Source organism: Trachypithecus francoisi, unplaced genomic scaffold (assembly GCF_009764315.1).
Source record: "Trachypithecus francoisi isolate TF-2019V2 unplaced genomic scaffold, Tfra_2.0 Lachesis_group10, whole genome shotgun sequence".
In the NCBI taxonomy this organism is placed as follows: Eukaryota; Metazoa; Chordata; class Mammalia; order Primates; family Cercopithecidae; genus Trachypithecus; species Trachypithecus francoisi.
Window position 1 is genome coordinate 36,845,745 of NW_022681455.1, and position 21,276 is coordinate 36,867,020.

The 21,276-nt window shown below is 44.4% G+C and overlaps 2 protein-coding genes across 5 annotated transcripts in view; one reads left to right on the plus strand and one right to left on the minus strand.

Annotated features, from left to right (window-relative positions):
• Nucleotides 1-1,233: 1,233 nt before the first annotated feature.
• PPIL1 (peptidylprolyl isomerase like 1) lies at nucleotides 1,234-20,765 on the minus strand. Its single transcript, XM_033217008.1, has 4 exons — nucleotides 20,460-20,765; nucleotides 17,477-17,631; nucleotides 2,990-3,058; nucleotides 1,234-2,438 (listed from the first exon to the last, which is right to left on the minus strand). Exons 1-4 carry the CDS (start codon nucleotides 20,513-20,515, stop codon nucleotides 2,218-2,220), a joined length of 501 nt encoding a protein of 166 aa, XP_033072899.1. The 5' UTR covers nucleotides 20,516-20,765; the 3' UTR covers nucleotides 1,234-2,217.
• Nucleotides 17,604-21,276, plus strand: part of CUNH6orf89 (chromosome unknown C6orf89 homolog) — a 49,839-nt gene continuing 46,166 nt past the window's right edge. For 3 of the 4 annotated variants that reach the window (XM_033217004.1, XM_033217001.1, XM_033217003.1), the window contains exon 1: nucleotides 20,566-20,691. The gene's annotated coding sequence lies outside the window, so the exon portion shown is untranslated. Of the gene's footprint in view, nucleotides 17,727-20,565; nucleotides 20,692-21,276 lie in introns of those variants that run through there. The other variant, XM_033217005.1, reaches the window with a different exon arrangement.

Below are 21,276 nucleotides of genomic sequence, written 5' to 3' on the forward strand. Positions count from 1 at the left end.
AGGCCCACGTGACTGCCTTGACATGTATTTGGTGTCCCTTTCCAAAAACAAGGAACTGTGCCCGTGTGGCTCTCCTCCCAAGGCGTGCAGAACCTTCTTTGCTTCAGAGGAGCCATGATATGTTTCCACCACCCCCGTGCCCTGGATGAAAGTGGAGATCTTCAGGATTACGAATCTGGGAGGTTAGTGAACAGGTGCTATTCCTTGCTCTCAGAGGCAGATCCAATTATGCCCACCCAGTTCAGGCTGAAAGAAATAATATTTCTATGTTTTCCAGAGTGTAGAACATTACTTTGCATACAAAAACCATCTCTGGGAAGTTACGAAGTCATTTATATAGTTTGTTGTTGGGTTTTGCTTTTTTGCTACTGAGAGAAAAGAGAAAGGTAGAGAAAGAGGTTGAAGGTAGGGAAGGCTTGGGGAACAGAACCTTGTTTGGCCATTCCATAAAGTAAATCACCATTTCCAAAATGGATCTAGTAGTAAGAAACATTAAAGTTATAATCCCCTCTTCAAGGAGCTACCAGCTTAAGGAAGCAAACACCACAACAAATACTGCCTCTGGTCCCATGACACTGTGCAGGTGGGCCCTCTGCAAATTCCAGGGATGGTGCAGGTCGCAGCACATCCACCTGGTTCACTTCCAGGCAATCCCCCCGACACGGTTTGGCTCTGTATCCCTACCCAAATCTCACCTCGAATTGTAATCCTCTGTGTTGAGGGAGGGATCTGGTGGGAGATGACTGGATCATGGGGCATTTTCCACCTGCATGCTGTTCTCATGATAGTGAGGGAGATCTCACGAGATCTGATGGTTTAAATATGGTGGTTTCCCCTGTGCTCACTCTCTCTCCTGCCACCTTGTAAAGAAGGTGCTTGCTTCTCCTTTGCCTTCCACCATTATTGTAAGTTTCCTGAGGTCTCCCTAGCCATGTGGAACTGTGAGTCAATTAAACCTCTCGTTTATAAATAACCCAGTCTCAGGTAGTGTCTTTATAGCAATGTGAAAATGGACTCATACACCCCTTATTCAGAAATGTCTATTTCTGTCACTTAACTTCTTTCTCTGGTTCTGCCCTTTTTAAGTTAGAATTGCTCTTAAGTCTACTGGAGATCCACAAGCCTAAAATGATGGGAAATCTTGAACATATGATCTCTGTAATACTACTTAAAATGACTGGGATTAAAATGACCATTGGAACCTCATACAATATTTAGAATCAGACCACAACAGCAATTTCAACCACCAATGGCATTTTATTTTGCAAGTTTCTATGTATTACATAGGTATTAACTTCCTTCCTCTCCTACTCCTCCTCACAAAATCCAGAAAGTTATTTTTATACATAAACAACTGAACATATAAAAATCTCGGACCTAATTTCTCTAAAGTCTTGGGTTAAAAGAACTTGAGTGGCGCTTCTCCTTTCTGAGAGGACTACTTCTTAAGGAGGATTCATGGTCTGTCCTTTGCTCACTACAGATTTCTCCTCTTCTCTGGGAAAAAGATGGTCAATGCTTCTGCTTCCTTTTAATAAATTAATTTCTTGATTATTATACATTATTATTCCCCACTTGACACCTTCTTAGAAACTTGATTGTTGGATGCATTTTTCATTTGGCAAAAATTCAATGTGGCTTTGCGTGGGATATCTGAAGTGTCAGAAACAGCAGTGTTGATGTTCTGGTTTTGAGAGGGAAAATATATATAGAGATGCATACATTCCCTAGAAGAACAAATATAAAACTGAAATAGGGTGTGCACAGAGTTAAAAGGGCTGATAGACACTACTTGGTTTGGAATTCTGTGGCTGTCAACAATGAAGGACTGCAGTGTAGGCCAGAATACAAATCTCCTTAGGAAGAAGTTTGGTTAGGCAAAACCACGAGAAATGACAGTGTCTGCTACATTGTTTGAAGTATATCAGAGCAGACATGCACAAGAAGCAGCATTATGAGTCACGTGTATTAAGTAGTCACCTATCGATAAACAGGGGCATTTGTGCAAATGCTCTGGCAACCTAGGCACTGGGGGAAGAGAGAAGAAGCATCCTATTAAAATGTACTTCCATCTCTAACTCACCCAAGACCCCAGGCCTCCTAAGCTTCATGATTTGCAAAGCCAAAATGAAATTTAGCATTACATGTCATTCTATGTAATCTGGAAGCTGGTCCACTGGGGCCATCTCAGAAGAGCTGCTCAAGAGGGTAGCAAGTCTACCCAGAAGGGTATGCCTTAATGATCTTCACATCATCCACAGGGCGGTCCTGGGAGTTTGTTTCTACCATTCCCACGCGATTCACCATTCCTATGCCCTGGCACACTCGGCCAAAAATGGTGTGTTTGCCGTCGAGCCACTGGGTGGGGGCGAGAGTCACAAAAAACTGGCTGCCATTGGTGTCTGGCCCCGCATTGGCCATTGCGAGAATTCCAGCCCCTGGTGGGAAAAGGGAAGAAAGGAAAGAGTATAAATAACCCCACAGGTCCAGTGTAGAGCTGCTGTCCCATCCTAGGGATGAAAAAGAAGCCAGGACTTTGTTCTGGCTTCTATCCAGACCCGGACAAAGACTCAGGGCAGGCTTTCTGCCCTGTACAAAGGCCATCACTACACTACTCTGACGACTTCATCTTCCTTATCCTCACCTATTCCCCAGCCTTGACCCCTGATGCTCCTCACTAACTGTGGACCCTGTTCCTGACTGCCCTCAAAAACCCAGCAAGGTTTCCTGTTTCTTTGAGGACACTTTTGATATCCTATGACCTTTAACAAATAGTTGAGTCTAGAACACCCCGACCAGCACTCAGAATTGCTCAGAACTTTGTGAGAGGCGCCGCTTTCTCTAATCCACCAGGGCACTTTGTGGCGCCATGGCTGGGCAGTTATCTGGCACCATGCCACGGTGTCAGGCATTCACCTTGAATCATGGCCAAAAGAGTGAGCTTTTAAAACCCCCATCCCTAACCAGTCCAGCCAAATTATACACTTACCCGTGAATTTCAAGTCAGGATGAAGTTCATCTTCAAACTGTTTGCCATAGATAGATGCACCACCTCGACCTGCCCGATTAGAAGATGATACATGAATCAGTCAGTCACACATTCTATCTCACAGCAAGAATGATGGCCCAGGGTCAAAGGATTTCTCAGAGTGGAGGAAAGGAAAAGGGAGTGACACCTACCCCACTGCTAGGCATATTGCAACTACAGAATCTAGCACTAATAGCATATTCAAGTCATTGGTTTCATTCCGGTAAGACTTTCCTTTTCAAAATAATGCTATTTTTTCCTGCACATTAAAATAATACATGTTCACTATCAAAAAGGTAGAAAACATAGAACGTTATCAAAAGAACGCTAAAATCCCCTGTAACCTAACCATCTAGAGATAACCACCATTCATAATCTGATGTGTTAAGAGGTTTCTTGATTTTTAACATTTTTATGAGTATTTTAGACATGAGTGCCCCAAGTCCCAACCCTGTGCCCATCACAGACATTGCTAATCAATCAGTATTCTTCCCTGCTGAGCTAGATTTGCCTCTGAATGTTACCAACCCAGAACTCAGGCAGCCATTAATTAATTAATCAGTAATAGCCCAAGAGTTGAAACCTATTTGCCACCCTTAACCTAGATGATGGAAAATAAAATTCATTTAAGTTAAAGCTATCCAGCTGAAGGAGAAATAGGGACAGTGGTAAGTGGCAATGTGGCAGAAAGGGACATTACAGTAGGCAGAGTCACTGAGAGGTGAGGCAGTACATCATAAAGAGAAAACAGGGCCAGGTGTGGTGGCTCACATCTAAAATCTCAGCACTTTGGGAGGCTGAGATGGGAGGACTGCTTGAGGCCAGGAGCTTGAGCTGGGCAACAGAGCGAGACATTGACTCCACGAATTTTTTTTTTTTAAGAGATGGGGTCTCACTATGTTGCCCAGGCTGGTCTCAAACTCCTGGCATCAAGCAATCCTCCTTCCTCAGCTTCCCAAGTGCTGGGATTATAGGCATGAACCACTGCACCTGACTGACAAAAAAAATTTTAAATTCAGCCAGATGTGGTGGGTGGCACATGGCTGTAGTCCCAGCTCCTTGGGAGGCTGAGGCAGGAGGATTGCTTTGAGCCCAGGAGTTTGAGGTTACAATAAGCTATGACCACGTCACTGTACTCCAGTTTAGGCAAGAGGCAAAACCTTGACTCTAAATAAAGGAATACAGAGAAAATGAAGAAACATGGGATTGGGAATTATTTGCTAGCAGCATCATCACCAAATGTTATTTATATTATGTCCACAAGAGCAGGGTGCTGGACTGGATATCCTAAGCTCAGGTAGGTTTTGTTCTAAGAGCAAAAGGATGTAAGTTAGGCCAGGCGCGGTGGCTCACACCTGTAATCCCAGCACTTTGGGAGGCCGAGGCAGGCAGATCACAAGATCAGGAGTTCGAGACCAGCCTGGCCAACGTAGTGAAATCCTGTCTCTACTAAAAATACAAAAAAAAATTAGCCAGGCAAGGTGGCGCACACCTGTTGTCCCAGCTACTTGGGAGGCTGAGGCAGGAGAACTGCTTGAACCCAGCAGGTGGAGGTTGCAGTGAGCTGAGATCACACCATCGCATTCCAACCTGGGTGACAGAGCAAGACTGGCTCAAAAAAAAAAAAGGATGTAAGTTAAACATGGTTTTCTCACAGGAAAACATGTCATAACAGGAGGTAACTTTCTTAACGAATACTGATCAATTATGTAGTCAATCATATGCCTTACTGAACTACATTGGTTTCTCCAAGTTGAACGGTCAAGACAAAACAGCCTAGAACAAAGTAAACACTGGATTGATCAATGGGTACTCTGCTTCCCCCACAGCCCAGTGCTGGCAGCTCACTTCCTCTACTGCCTGCTATAAAAGTAGCACCAAGTCCACCCCCAAGGCCCCTGGGCATGGCTAAGGTGTTTCCATGGTAAAAATCTTTTGCTTTACCTTTTAGTCGGCTTCACCACAGGGAGCCTGTCACAGCCCCCGTTTCCTTTCCGGAAGAAAATGATGTTCTCATGCAAACAAGAATGGGGGTGAATCCTAACAGTCTAGGGGAAACCTCCCACTTGGCCCAGGCTACCTATGCTTCTGGAAAAACACTGAACCATACTAAACTGTGTAAAACTCATTCCAAAAATTCCAACCTGTCAGTATACAAACAGCAATTATATAACCAATACATTCCCTCTGACTTGATCCTCCCCTTTGCTTGGTCCTTTGGCAACCACTAGAGTCAAGGTTCCCGGCTGGGGTTACCAGAGACTAGAGAGAGGGAGAGGGCTGTGGGGCCAGACGCCACAGAGGCCAGGCTCTGCGTGCAGGACTTGAGTGAGCAAGCTAAGGATTCAGTTCAGTAGTACACTGTCAATCTGTGGCCTGAGCCTTCAAAGTGTGATCCCTGCAACCTGAGGGCTGTCAGAAAAAAACCCCCAGGGCTCTGCCCTCTAGGAATGGAAAACCATCACATAAACATCACCACAAACAAGAAGTACAGTAAGGAATAGGTAGGTCAAGAGTCACAGATGGGCCGGGTGCGGTGGCTCACACCTGTAATTCCAGCACTTTGGGAGGCCGAGGCAGGTGGATCATGAGGTCAGGAGTTTGAGACCAGCCTGACCAACATGGTGAAACCCTGTCTCTACTAAAAATACAAAAATTAGCCAGGTGTGGTGGCACGTGCCTGTAATCCCAGCTACTTGGGAGGCTGAGGCAGGAGAATCACTTGAACCCGGGAGGTGGAGGTTGCATTGAGCTGAGATCGCGCCATTGCACTCCAGCCTAGGTGACAGAGTGAGACTCCGTCTCAAAAAAATAAAAAAAAGAGTCACAGATGAAGTGGGAATCAGAGGAGACAGGAGGAAAGAGCATGGAGACCCCCTTTACTCAACAGGCAGAGTTTTCATAATATCTTACTCATAATGTTATCTTTTCATAACCCAATTCAACTCAGTAGGGTTTGCAGCAAAATGTCAGAAAGACAAATCATTCCAATTCAAACATTCCTCTGGGCACGTGGAATAGGTGAGAGGTGGCAGAGGTACAGAGAATGATTAAAAAGCTCTCCAGTGCAGAGCATGCTACGCAGATGTCAATTATCAGTTAGAAAGTCAACAATTTGGAAGCTTTGCAGGTTCTGTGCCTGGTCTAGCACAGACACAATGAAGATAGGCACAGACCTGTTTTCTACTGTGTGTGTGTTTTTGAGATGGAATCTCGCTCTGTCACCAGGCTGGAGTGCAGTGGTGTGATATCGGCTCACTGCAACTTCTGCCTCCTGGGTTCAAGTGATAGTGATTCTCCTGCCTCAGCCTCCTGAGTAGCTGGGACTACAGGCGTGCACCACCACACCCAGCTAATTTTTGTATTTTTAGTAGAGACGGGGTTTCACCATGTTAGCCAGGATGGTCTCAATCTCTTGACCTCATGATCTGCCAGCCTCGGCCTCTCAAAGTACTGAGATTACAGGCGTGAGCCACCGCGCCTGGCCAAGACCTGTTTTCTAACCTTTGATTACAGGTTAGAAAAGAACGTTCAAGATTCTTTTCTGGCCAGGTGCAAGTGGCTCACACCTGTAATCCCAACACTTTGGGAGGCTGAAGGGGGCAGATCTCTTGAGCCCAGGAGTTGAGACCAGCCTAGGCAACATGGTGAAACCTGTCTCTACAAAAATTAGCCAGGCATGGTGGTGTGTGCCTGTAGTTCCAGCTACAGCTACTCAGGAGGCTGAGGTAGGAGGATCACTCAAGCCCAGGAGGTTGAGGCTACAGTGAGCTGTGATTGCGCCATTGCACTCCCGTCTGTCTCCAAAAAAAAAGAGAGAGATTCTTTTCCTCTTCTGACATCTGTCCTCTCTTGGGATCATTTATTCAATGTATTTATTTCAGACACACAAACATACAAAGAATAATATGACCAACATCTATGACCACCTCTGCCCCCAAGAAATAAAGTATTGCAAATCCAGCTAAGACCCCATGCACACACCCCACTGCAGCTCTCCCCAGCACTCATTTTCCTAAAAGCTAACAGCTGATTCAAAGAATCACATTTTCCTCTCAGGTAACCACCAGTCTGACAAGAATTTGGCATTTCCATGCATTTTCTTCCTTACTTCCTTACTACACATATATGTATCCCTAAAAAAAAAAAAAAAGTATTGCTGTTTTGCATGTTTTTAAGTTTACATAAGTGGTATTACACTTTATATATTCTTCTGCAAATAGCTTTTTGCTCACCACTGTTTGAGAGACTCACCTACTTTGTTCCAGGCGGACCTCTGTAGTGTTTGCCTCACTGCATGACCATAATGCTCTGTCTTATCTTTTCTGGTGTTGATACCGAGGATCTTTCCAATGTTTTGGCTATTATCGACCATGCTATAAAAACTAGTCTTATACTGTCTCTGAAACACAAGTGCAAGAGCTCTCGGGGGCCAATACCTCACAGGGGATACACAGGGTCATAGTTTGAGTATTTCATCATTGCTAGATTTTTCTAAATGCCTTATTGAAAAGGATGAACCAATGTGCACCCCTCCCCGCAGCACGCTCACTCTTACTGCTCTAGGTACTTCTGTCAGTCTGAGAAGTGCAAGACCTCTTGTGGTGTTTTAAGCTGCATTTCTCTGAAGTTTGGCATAATTTCATGTTCACTGGCTTACTTCGCTTGTCCCCTCTGTGAACCGCCAATCAGTGGTATGACATTTTGGAACTGATACATACAGTCATCCCTTGGTATACTCAGGGCATTGGTTCCAGGATCCCTGTGACACCAAAATCCTTGCATGCTCAAGTCCCGCTGCGGGCCCTGCGAAACCTGTATGGACCCCCATGGCTCAAACCCATGTTGGTCAAGGCTCAACTGTATATTATGGACAGTAATCCTCTGTCAGTGAATGTTTTGCAAATACCTTCTCCCAGTTAACTTTTTTCATTCTTTTAATGGGACCTTCCAGTGCACAGAACCTTTGCAGTTAAAATTCCTTAACTTCTTTATGATCTGTGTGTGTGTGTGTTTTTTTTTTCCTTTTCCTTTTTTTTTTTTTAGACAGAGTTTTGCTCTTGCGGCCCAGGCTGGAGTCCAATGGTGCCATCTTGGCTCACCACAACCTCTGCCTCCCAGGTTCAAGCGATTCTCCTGCCTCGGCCTCCCGAGTAGCTGGTATTACAGGCACTCGCCACCATGCCTGGCTCATTTTGTATTTTTAGTAGAGATGGGGTTTCACCATGTTGAGGTCAGGCTGGTCTCAAACTCCTGACCTCAGGTCCGCCAGCCTCGGCCTCCTAAAGTGCTGGGATTACAGGCATGAGCCACCGTGCCCGGCCTGTGGTGTTTCTTAAAAACAAAAATGCAAAAAAACCCTTTTCTTGTCCCCATGACTCCTGTGATGTCCCTTCCTCCTCCTCTTAGTCACCGTGGAAACCTGTCAAAATGATGTCTAAGGCATGGGACATGATGCAGTGTCTTACACCAAGATGACCATACTTGGTGCTACTTGTCCCGGCCCCTCCCACGCCACAGTTGATGGGACAATAGATTAATATCCAGTCCCACAGATGGGCAGTGGCCTATAAGGAGATCCAGTGGGTCACTTGACACCAGAGGGTAACTGACCAATCAAAGCCTCTCTTCTGGCAAGAGAGCCTCTAACAGACACTGTCCGTCAGCAGTCTTCTGAGAGTGCCCGGCCTGAGAACCTTACCTCTTATTTCACTGAGAAGAAGGAATTTTCAGAAGAGAACTTTCCCGTGCTCTCACCACCCAAGCCCCTTTCCTTCCTACACCTCTACCCACCTCCCTTCCCTAAAACACTGTGAATAAACTGTCCATGACTATCCCACCACCAAGTACCCAATCCTGCTCACCTTTAAAGAACTCAGCAACTACAACCTCCCCCTCTAGTAGACCAATTTTTCTCTTTCTAATGGATCATTCCTGTCAGCATTTAAACATGTTATTGATATTTCCTATTTTAAAAAACAAAACTCTATTTCCAAGTATCCTATTTCTCTACATCCCTTCACAGAAAAACTCCTTGAAAAAGCTGTCAACGTCCGGGCGTGGTGGCTCAAGCCTGTAATCCCAGCACTTTGGGAGGCCGAGACGGGCGGATCACAAAGTCAGGAGATCGAGACCATCCTGGCTAACACGGTGAAGCCCCGTCTCTACTAAAAAATACAAAAATCTAGCCGGGCGAGGTGGCGGGCGCCTGTAGTCCCAGCTACTCGGGAGGCTGAGGCAGGAGAATGACGTAAACCCGGGAGGCGGAGCTTGCAGTGAGCCGAGATCCGGCCACTGCACTCCAGCCTGGGCAACAGAGCGAGACTCCGTCTCAAAAAAAAAAAAGAAAAAGCTGTCAACACCCACTGTCTCCACTTCTCCCCATTCTCACTGGAACATGCTCCATTCAGACTTTTGCCCCTCACTGCTCCGCTGAAACTGCTCTTGTCAAGGTCGCCAGTGACTTCCACGTGGCTATACCCAGTCGTCAATCCTCAGCGCTCACTTTACTTGATCCACACTCGATGTCACCCTTCTGCTTGAGCTGCTGTCTTCCCTTGGCTTCCACGGCTCCACATTCTCCTGGTGTTCCTAGCTGCTCACTGGCAGCTGCTCCTCCTGCACGCCTCTGCTTTCACAGGTGTTACTCAGGCCTGCGCTGCTGTGTGAAGACCTTCCCTTCCAACCCTGGCTCCCCGCCCCTTTATCTTTCACAGGTGTTAGCCCAATAAACTTCTATCTTGGTGTCTGCTTCCCAGAGGACCAGAACTAACACAGCTGCTATCACCCTAGTTCAAACGACAACCATCTCCAGCTTGAATAAGAATAAAATCTTCCCGCTGGTCTCCTTGCTTCCAGCCTTGCCTCCCTCTTTCCCCACCCTCTATTCTTCACAAGGTAGCCAGAGGGATCCTTTTCAAACAAGCCTAATCGCAGCACTCCCCTGCTTGAAACCCTCCATCAACACTGCATCACTCTTAGAACAAAATCCACAATCCTCACCACAGCTTACAAGACCCCCCACAATCGGGCACTCTGCTACTCTCTGAGCTCTCTCCCGCCACTCTCTCAGGTGTTCCAGCTACACTGGCCCCTGTGCCGTTTCCTGCCAGGCACACTCTGGTCTAAGGCCTCCAGTTCCTGTTCTCTTCCGAGTGCCCTTGGCCTGGACAGTCTCATGGATCACCACTTCATTTCATTCACAACTATATTAAAATGCTCTCTATTTGTCAGAGAGGTTTCCCTAACCACACTCTCCAAACCAGCCCCTCCCGCACCCTCTAGCCTAGTGGTTCTCAACGGGGAGTGATTTTGACCCCTGGCGACAGTGGGCAATGTCTGGAGACATTTTGGTTGTCACACTGAGTGGTTCTATCAGTATCGAGTAGGTAGAAGCCGGCATGAAGCTAACCATCCTTCAATGCAAAGGACTGCACCCCCTCCAACAAAGAATCATCCAGCTCTAAATGTCAATAGTGCCTAGGTTGAGAAATCCTGTTCCATCCCAGCAGTACATTATTTTTTCCACATCATCTGCCATCCCTGATCGTTTATTATGTACTTTTTCATTCTCCATCTCTCACCAGAATGAGAGTTCCACAAGGGCTTTCTTATTCACTGTTATATCCCCAGTTTTTAGAAGAGTGCCTGGCCTACAGAAGGAGTCTCATAGGTATTTGCTAAATGAATTAACAATCAAAATAAATAAAAGTCACATTTGTTTGAGCTCCCACTTTGTGTCAAGCCCATGCTAACCACTGTACCAACATCAGCTCATTTACTACTCACAGCCAGCCTGGGAGGTGCGTGTAACCACACTCCAGACAGGTGAGCTGGCTCAGCAGGGTAATGCAACTCCTCTACGTTTAGTAAGTGTTCATGTGAAGCACAAGGTAAGCCCAAGCTCCACAGTCCTGCTCTCCACCCTGCACCACACTGGCTTGCCATAGTCCACAGCTGGACGAAATTTCCTCAGATATGTCTTATCCCAGCTGGGCTCAAGAGTCCCAAATGGTCCCTGAGTCATGCGCAATCAAATCTGAGCTCCTCTGTCTAGGAGTCTCCATTAACTGGCCCCCTAACTGCTCTTTACTGTCCCCCAAACAGGCAGTTCGGAGATCTATAAATTTGGTAGGGGCCTTAGAATCACATTTGATGCATTTGTTCTGGGTGTGGAGAGGTGGCTGGGTGATGTCACAAGAGCCAGTCTGGAGTGGAAGATGTGACACCTGGGGTGGCGGGCTCCCCCCCTACCCCTGCCTCTGTCACTCCTGCCCTGTACCCACTCTTCTTCCTAAATCCAAAATGCCCTTCCCTCTACTTCCCAAGACCCATCTCGCATATGCCTCCTTCCCATCCTAATCTCCCTCCATTGTACTTTTCCCCTTATTATGAATTACTCCAACCTATATTATACATATAATCCATATCATACTATCATACATTTGCATATTTATATTACCCCATTCTAGTTGTTTCTTATAATGAATAGTTTGTTTCCTGGCAGGGCAGGGAACTGCAAGGAAAAAGAAAATGCCTTGGCTTTTAATGCTTAAGTGCTTCTCATAGGCCTTAGAATAGCACAGGATACCCAGCAGACTCTTGGCAAATACTCATCAAATGAATAAAATTAACAGAGCTTGCTGTTCAACACGTTAAATTTCAGGTGTTCCTGGGGCTACTAAGAGGAGAGATGAAATCAAAGTGAGAGTGACGCACAGGATAATCAGCATATAATTAATCACAGCAGCTGGCGAGCACTGTGAGGCCAAGTGCAGAGCAGGAAGAGCTAAAGGAAGAGCTTGCCAGGATTTTATGTGTTATAGAGAGGAGAGAAAGGTTAGTAGAAACAGATAAAAGACACTCAGAGGGCTAAGGAAAGAGCCCCTATAGTTATTATAATATGGGAAAGCTGAAGGTAGAAAAATGGTTTAAAATGAAATGAAGCAGGAAGTCAAAGGGTATTTGAACTGACAACGCATCTGGCAAAGATGTATTATAAGAAAGCATGTGGAAAGAATGGTTCCACAGTAGTCAGACTGAGGAATGGAAGTGGTACATCAACTTGCTGAAGAGCCCAGGATGTCACTTGCTGCCCATCTGAGATGTTTAGCAAAAAACGCGTCACCTAATCAGCTAGAAAATATGAACTAGTGACCCAGGAGAGCCTAACTCCTGTTTGCCTTCCACCACAGACTTGCCAGTGGGCTGCTCAATCATTCATTATACTTGAGGCTGGGTGCAGTTATTTGAAGATCTTTTGAGTGATTCAATTTCATTAAAATTACACCATGGAAATGTGACATTATGAAGGATCATGAACCAACTACACAAATATAGAAAAGCTCTGGCATGAGCAACTCACACCTGAGTCACTTCCAATACTTGTACCTTAATCATGGACTCTCGGTTCACTGGTATTAAGAATTAAAATTTATTTCATAACAACATGATGGGGAGAGAGGAAGAAGACAGCAAAGTACATCGATGTATCGATGGAACCCTTTCAGACAAAGAAAGTAGAATGAAGCAGGACTAGACTCTGCCTCCCTGTTGTGCCGAACCCCTATCGACTCCAATGGGGATGGCACCAGGTTCAATAGGCCAAAGAGACCTAATGTCAGCAAATGAGACATGGGGTTTTATTGGGGACTTACATACAGGGGAGAGAGTCCAGTGGTGGCGGGCTGGACAGGAGAACCACAATGGCTTGCAAAAAGCATGCAGTTTACATAGCATTTCCACTTAGCATCTTCTCCCTAACAATCTCCACCTGGCAAACTTCACGCAACCCAAAACTCGGGGCCTCAACCTGTGTGCGGCCCATGTTTCAAAGGACGAGCCAGGGGCTCAGATGTCCCTTTATAGACAAGGAAGGAACCTCCAGGTTGGCTACTCCTGGATTCCCTAGCTCAGAACACACATTCAGATGCGTCTGCCATACAGGGTCATTCTAAGGGTATGCTTCAGTTATTGCTATCAGGCACGTTTACCACATGCTCCCAACACCTAATAAAGTGAAGACACAAAAATTAAAAATTAAAAAGCCAAAAGTTCACCAGCATCAACCAAATAAGGGAAACAAACATGCTAAAATTGTAAAAAGAGTCAGCCGAGAGGAAAAAATAGAAAATTCTTCCACCTGTAGTCCCTGAAACTAGTAACCAGAAAAGAAATGTCATGCTGAGATTCTCATAAATACCCTCCGATTGTGAGAAGCCAACAGGGGAGTGGGTGAGCAGCTCTGAAAAAGTTAAGGAAAGCCCTTGAGGGTAGAAGCCCATGCATATCACAGATGCTCGGGAGTGGCAGGGCAGGCAAGCAGGGCTGGCCACCTTCCAGGGTGCTGGGCCATCCTTGAGGACTACCCAGATCCTGGAGTGGTGACAGAGGGAGACCACTGGCTGGTGGAGGGGGCTCTGGGACAAGATTTTAATGGAGTCTGGGAAGACAGAACAGAGGCTAGCCCTCCCACAAGGGGCTCATTCAGCATGAGCTGAGCTCCGGTTCTCTCCCACACCTCTTCAGGGTAGAACAGAATAGAGAGACAGCAACCTAACATTTGAAGTGGGGAAGACAACCAGTTCCACATAAGTGGGGAGAATGACAAGGAGACTCCACTTACACTGTATCTGAGCAAGTAAAAGGTGGGGATAATGTAGGTGCTGACATCAAGCATGGATAAGATGAAAACAAATGGCATGGAAACTAGGCAAACATACTACAACCAACAGAAGGACAGAAAGAAGGAGGAGAGGAAGGAAAAGAAAATCCAGGAACTCAGCCTGGGAGAAAGTGGCTTCTCCATGGCTATCTCAAGCTATGGATGATTCAAGAGAAGTAAAAATCTAATATAACAAAAGCTCAAAGACAAGATAATATACCACAGAATAAGATGAAAAGATTGCAGAGCGAATGAAACAAATTTAGATCCAAATGGCACCAGTAATGAGCTAAGAGATAAACTAGAGCAGTAAAGAACAAAATAGACATGACTGAAAATTGAGTAAGGCACAGACTAAAGGTCTGAGATTATTTTAGTGAATACAGGAAAAAAAGAAAAAAAAATCCTATCACACAATCAAAAGAAATGTGATAAATATGGAAGGCAAAGGTGATGAAACAAATAACTAATTTCCTGAAATAGAAAATCCAGTAAGTATAACAGAGTAAATATTCAGAAATAGAAATCAAAAAATTACCCCTGATTTGAAAGAAGGAGTAAATCTGGCCTCAGTATTCTCCAAAACCATATTCAAAAACCAGAAGGCAGTCAGGCATGATGGCTCATGCCTATAATCCCAACACTTTGGGCGGCCGGAGCAGGAGGGACGCTTAGGCCCAGGAGTTTGAGACCAGCCTCAGTAACACAGTGAGACCTCAACGCTATAAAAAATTTAAAAATTAGCAAGGCATGGTGGTGAATGCCTGTAGTCCTAGCTACCTGGGAGGCTGATGTGGGAGAAATGCTTGATCCAAGGGGATGGAGATTACAGTGAGCCACGATTGTACCACCATACTCGAGCCCAGGCCTGGGTGACAGAGCAAAACCCTGTCTCCAAAAAAACCAAACAACAACAAAAACAAACAACAATAAAAAACCAAACCAGAAGGCAATTGATCAGAAATGTCTAAAAAGATCTCAGTATACCCAGTTATGGTCTTTTTTTCTTCCTTTTAAACACTTTTATTTTAATTAATTTATGTATTTAGAGATAGGGTCTCACTTTGTCACTCAGGCTGGAGTGCAGTGGGCACAATCATGGCTCACTGCAATCTCAACCTCCCAGGTTCAAGTGATCTTCCCACCTCAGTCTTCCAAGTAGCTAGGATTACAGGCATATGCCACTATGCCTGGCTAATTTTTTGTTTTTTGTAGAGATGGGGGTCTCACTATGTTGCCCAGGCTGGTCTTGAACTCCTGAACTCAAGTGATCCTCCCACCTCAGCCTCCAAAGTGCTGAGATTACAGGTGTGAGCCACCATACCTGGCCTAAAAAATTTATTTTAAAAAAGGAATTTATCTCTTACAGTTGTGGAGGCTGAGAAGTTCAAGGTCAAGGGGCCACATGTGGTGAGAGCCTTCTTGCTGGTGGGGACTCTGTGAGGTCCCAAGGCGGCACAGTGTATCGCACAGTGAGGGGGCTGAGCATGCCAGCATGATATCTCTTTTCAAGTATAAAGGTAACAGGCAGAAATTCTCAAACATAAATGAGCTTAAAAATACAACACATTCCAGCTCTAATAATAAAAAACCACTGGACAATTGTGATCCTTGAGCATTCTGAAACAAAACACAAAAAACCACTAGACAAGAAATCCTGCCCTCCAGCACTTGCAAAGGTGAAAGTGAAGTAAGTTGTGAACACGAAATACACTGAAATGTAGGACCCACACTGTAGCTGAAGGAATGATGAGTGCAGAACAGATAATAATAAGACTAACGACAAAAATTAAGGTCGAGGAAAGATAAGAATGGGTAGAAATTTAAGTACTAATTGCCTCATCTTTCATTGTAGGAAGTCAAACATTCTGTTCTATATATATGAAATTAAATGTAGTATGTTCTGCTTTAAAAACAATAGCATATATAATATATCCTATTTTTGAAACTATTTCCATTTATCTTGTTATCCTTTAAACCAGACATCTGAAAAGAAAGACGTCTAGAATGATGGGCACCAAAAGTTAACACTGTTCCTTTCTGAAAGGTGGGCTATTGAGGGATTAGTTAATGATGGTTAGAAATCTTTAGGAGCTATGCTTATGAATGATTTTTCCCCTTTTCTCTGCTTTCTTATATATTCTGTATTTTGAAATGCATCCACATACATTAAAAAAAAAAAAAAAAACCTGAATGCTTCTGGACATAGTTTAGATAAATCATGAGACAATTGAGAATGACAAAAAAGAACAAGACTGAGAAAAGACACTGCCACAGAGAAAGCCAAACTTGTTTAAAGGCAAACGAGCAGCTATTAGCAGAGAAAAAGCAAACTGAGAAGCAAGGGCCCTTGAAATGAGTAAGTGTTCCACCAGTTCACTAATAAACCCCATCTAAGTGCCAGTAACTCCCAAATTAATACCTCCATACCAGGTCTTTCCCTGAACCCCATATTCCTATCCAATGACTTACTCACGAGCATAGTTGGCCCTCCCTACGTGTGGATTCTACATTCATGGATTCAACTAACCACGACTGAAAATATCAAGCATCTGTACTGAACATGTATAGAGCTATTTTTCTCGTCATTACTCCCCAAACAACATAGTACAACAACTATTTACATAGTGGTCACATCTTGCCCTACATCTATTCTCTAAACAGCAGCTAGAGTGATCCTTTATTTATTTATTTATTTATTTAAGAGGGAGTCTTGATCTGTCACCCAGGCTAGACTGCAGTGGTACGATCTTTGCTCACTGCAACCTCCATCTCCTGGGTTCAAGCAATTCTCCTGCCTCAGCCTCCTGAGTAGCTGAGATTACAGGTGCCCACCACCCTGCCTGGCTAATTTTTGTGTTTTAGTAAACACAGCATTTCACCATGTTGGTCAGGCTGGTCTTGAACTCCTGACCTCAAATGATGCAACCGCCTCGGGCCCCCAAAGAGCTGGGATTACAGGCGTGAGTCACTGTGCCTAGCCTAGAGTGATCCTTTTAAAGCATAGATCAGATCACAGCATTCCTTTGCTCAAAACTCTCCAAAGGCTCACATCTTACTCAGAGTAAAACCCAGTCTCTACCATGCCCTATAAGGTATCATACCTTATGATTTCCAGCACAGGTTCCTGCCTCAGGGCCTCTGTGTTTGCTCTTCCCTCCATCCAAAATGTTCTCCCCCGAGTTACAAGGTTCACTTTCTTACTTCCTTCAGATCTCTTCTCCAATAATGTCAGAGATGAGTTCCTTGACTTTTCTACTAAAATTCCATTCCCACACCCTTTTCCTGCTTTATAGAGAGCAAGAATTCTGTCTCTTTCTTTAAAGGTATCTCCCTAGAGCTTAAAAAAGTATCTGACACAAAACAGACACCCATTTGTTAAATGAATGAATCGATAAAAGAATCCAGGATTTTATTATTCTCAAAATATTATAAAGTCTTTCCTTTGTATTGATCAGACTACTTGCATCACTATAATTCAGACAAATATTATTTGTTCTTAGTAAGCAGTACATGTAAGTTATGAAAAACTTTACCAAGCCTAGGAATAAAGGTTGGTTTCTGGTCAATTCCACACATGTGTGTTTGATGAAGGAAGGAGTAGTCACCAGAATCAACCAACACAGATCTTAGTGAGTGGAAAAGAGAGCTCTGGCTGCCTTATCGCCTATTTATGAGAGACTTCAGAAACTAATGTTGGCTTTAGAAAAAAAAGACAAAAAGGAAAAAAAAAAAAAAGAAAACATAAACTAATGTTGGCTTAACTAATGTTGACTTAACTGTACCTGTCCCTGTTGGGTCACCTCCTTGGATCATGAAGTCTTTGATAATTCTGTGGAATTTTGTGCCATTGTAGTAACCTCGACGAGCCAGTTCAGCAAAGTTCTTACAGGTCTTTGGAGCATGCTTCCAGTACAGCTCCAGCACAATGATTCCCATGCTGCAGAGGAAGAGGACAACAGCTCCAGTAAAGAACAAGGTCAGGGCAGACAGGAATATTATGGGACTGCTCCAGGACTCTTGATTTTCAAGCTTGTAAGTCATGAAATTGTGATAACCACTGGATTTCATGCTCAGCAAAGGAAAACACCACAATGCAAGTAATATAAACAATTATCTTTTTTGAGTAAAACATGCAGGTGTTCTGGGTACTTCTTTTCAGCAAAATTACAAGCATGGAGAACTCAAAATTCTGATACTCTCTCTCTATATATATATCTGATTATCTGAAACCATATAACCAACCCCTAAATTAGGAAAAAAATAATTACACTTAATTTTTAATTTTTTTAAAAAAGAGACATTAAAATATCAGGAGTTCATATTTATTTAGAAGTTTCTGGGTGGGGGTAGGGACTGGGTAGATGGAAAATAGGAAGATGTTTAATGAATACCTTTTAAAAACTTTTGTATTTTTGATCCAAGTAAATATATTACCTATTCAAAAAATTTTAATAAAAGGTACAGTTTGTGTTTGGGAGGGAGTATAACAAAGGCAAAACCTGATAACTTTGAATCTTTGCACCTACCCAATAGGATGAGTGCTTTTTCCTCCCCAGTACTACTAAAAGATAAGGAAGAGGCAAGAGAAAGGACAGGTGCCTTCCCCTCTACTCCAACACACACCTAGACTTTAAGCTCCAAGGATGTGACAATTTTTTTTTTTTTTTTTTGAGAAAGGGTCTCCTCTGTCACCCAGGTTACAGTGCAGTGGCACAATCTCAGCTAATTGCAACCTCTGCCTCCCGGGCTCAAGTGATCCCCTCACCTCAGCCTCCTGAGTAGCTGGGACTACAGGCACGCATCACCAAGCTCAGCTAATTTTTTGTATTTTTTTGTAGAGATGGGGTTTTGCCATGTTGCCCAGGCTTGTCTTGAACTCCTGGGCTCAAGCAATCTACCTGCCTTGGCCTCCCAAAGTGCTGGATTACAGATGTGAGCTATGGCACCAGGCCAGATGTGAGAACTGAGTCAACTCTTTATAGTCTGAATGCCCGGTGCCTTGCACAGTGTAAACACTCTATCAGTATATGAGGAATGTGCTAGAAAATAGCTAACAGCCTTCCTGACTGCAATTCATCTTTCACACCGCTCCCATTCAACACAGACTAACAGTTACTCTGCGTGTGACACTATTTTAGGCACTGTTTCCCTCATGAAGCTTACATTCTGGTGGATATTTTCAACATACAGGAAGTAGCCATTTGGAAAGACAATCAGGAAGTACATATACAATTCTGAAATGTGCATACCTCAGCAATTTCAACTTCCAAGTATCCTCTAGGAAAATATACAAAACTGCCTAAGGATACAGTATGTGCAAGGATGTTCATCTCAGTATTTGTCATAGCCAAAAAAAAAAAAGGAAGCAACTTAAATGTCCTTGAAATAGGAAATACCTAAAATATCAACTATCCATCCTATGGGCAGCTAGCTGAATTACTGAGTGAAAGAAAACCAAGTTACAGAAAAAACATACATAGAGTATGATCATATGATCCCATTTTTTTTGGTTAAAAAAACATAAAAGAGAGGTTTATGTGTACATAGAAAAAGGTCTGGACAATCATCCAACAAACCGTTGATAGTGTTTTCAGGAAGGAGGTGGCTTTCACTTCTTACTCTGTATGTCCACATTGCTTGGATTTAACGATTTATTTTGCAACTTTAAAAAATACCAACAGGAGAATTCAGAAACTACAGGTTGGAGCCTGAAGATGTAGAATTTTACCGTATAAGAAGGTGGGCAAGATGGCCAGGGAGCATGAACAGCATGAGCAAATACAGAGAGGACTGACAGAACTCTGCTGTGGCTGAAAACAGCAATGGGCAAGAACAGAAAGGCAGAGGACCTTAGCTGGTCCCTGGCTGCTGAAGGGGGAATGGCAGGTAGACAAGGGCCAGATGAAAAAAATCACCTTGAATGTCAGGATTAATAAGTTTTTACTTTATACTGTTATAGCAGTAAGACGTTATTAAAGGTGTTTGAGCAGGATCCCTTCCTTGTCCTATTTTGTAAAGATCACTTTGAGCTTTTTCCAAAGAGGCAATGGAATGAATAGAGCTAAAGAACTGGCAAGGTGAGACGGGCACACCAGGCTCCAAACGAGGTTCTTCCAGTTACTAGCTGTGTGGCTTTGGTCAAGGCTTTAATCTGTCAATTCTGGCGTTTCCTCCTGCTAATATTGAAAGGGAGAAAGTTAAATAATACCTTCATGATTTGGGTTGCTAAGATTAAACTAAATGAGATGACATACAGCGGGGCATGGCGCTAGCAGGCTGTTACCACATCACTCTTTGATAGTGGGGAAAATGTGCTTCTTCCTGTATTTTATTGGAATTTGTTTCTACAACTATACTACTTATCACGTAATGTTTACATGTCTGTCTCTTTCATTATACCATAAGCTCCTAAAGGCAGGGCTGTGTGTGTTTTATCTACCGCTATATCCTCAGAATTCATATCCTATGTGCCTGGCTTGCGGACTCATTACACGCTGAATGAATGAATGAATGAATGAATGAGTGGACTGGAGGAAGGAGGACAATCAGGCAGCTGTTGCTGAGACCTCAGCACAAGACCGCGGGGAGCTTGGACGCGGGCGATGGCGGTCCCCTCTCAACTCTCTGGGGGCCGTCTCGGCCGCTGCTCCACGCCCCTCCACGTGGAGGCCGGCCTCCCGGAGGAATGCGCCAGGAACGGAGACCCGTGGTGAGGCCCGGGCTCCGTGTCTCCTCTGCCAGCCCCAGAGGCCCGAACCCCCTCACCTGGTCTCCAAGTAAACGTTGGGTGGCTGCCAGGAATCTGGGGGAATTGCCGCCATAGCGAAGCCGGCGGCGGAATGCTTCTCTAACAATTGCTACTTCCGGCGTCGATTAGCTGGGGACCCGCCGCTGCTGCACACTTCCGGTCCCCGCCGTTCAACCCTTTCGATACCAGGATTTGGGTGGCCAGGACAAGGAAGAGGACGGTCCCTTCTTCCAATGCCGGGAAGCTGAGGTGGGAGGCGAGAAGAAGCTGGGCACGAGAACAGAGAAAAATGCAAACTTCATTCGCGGTGGTCTCCAAGTAGCGCCACTCTGGGCGATCTGATTGGTTCGTTTAGGCATGGAAGGCGGGAACAACCAGAAAACCTAGTATCTGGTTGGCGTTATGTCCTAACATTAAATTCGAAGAATTTCTTAGTCTCACAATTGGGCAGGGTCGGGAAGGGGAGGCAGAGAATGAAAGGGAACAGTTTAGAGATGCCAGTAAAGAATTTTTGTAAGGTGCTGTACGATGTACACAGTGCTTGCACTTTCTTATCTCATCTACTCCACAAAACAATTCTGTAAGTAGATAGTATTATTCCCATTTTTCAGATCTGAAAACAGACTCGGCAGTTAAATACTTGTTTTTCCATAGGCATAAAGCAAATCTGAGCCTGCAGAATCCAAAGACAAGGAGTCTGAGGAGAAGAGAGAGGGAAGGGGCAGGAAGAAAATGGGAGATAAAGAAAGGAAGAGACAGGAGAAAGCAGGACAAAGGGATCAGAGCAAGAACAAGGCTTAACATCATTGGTTGGGATAGATGGTACCTGAAAGT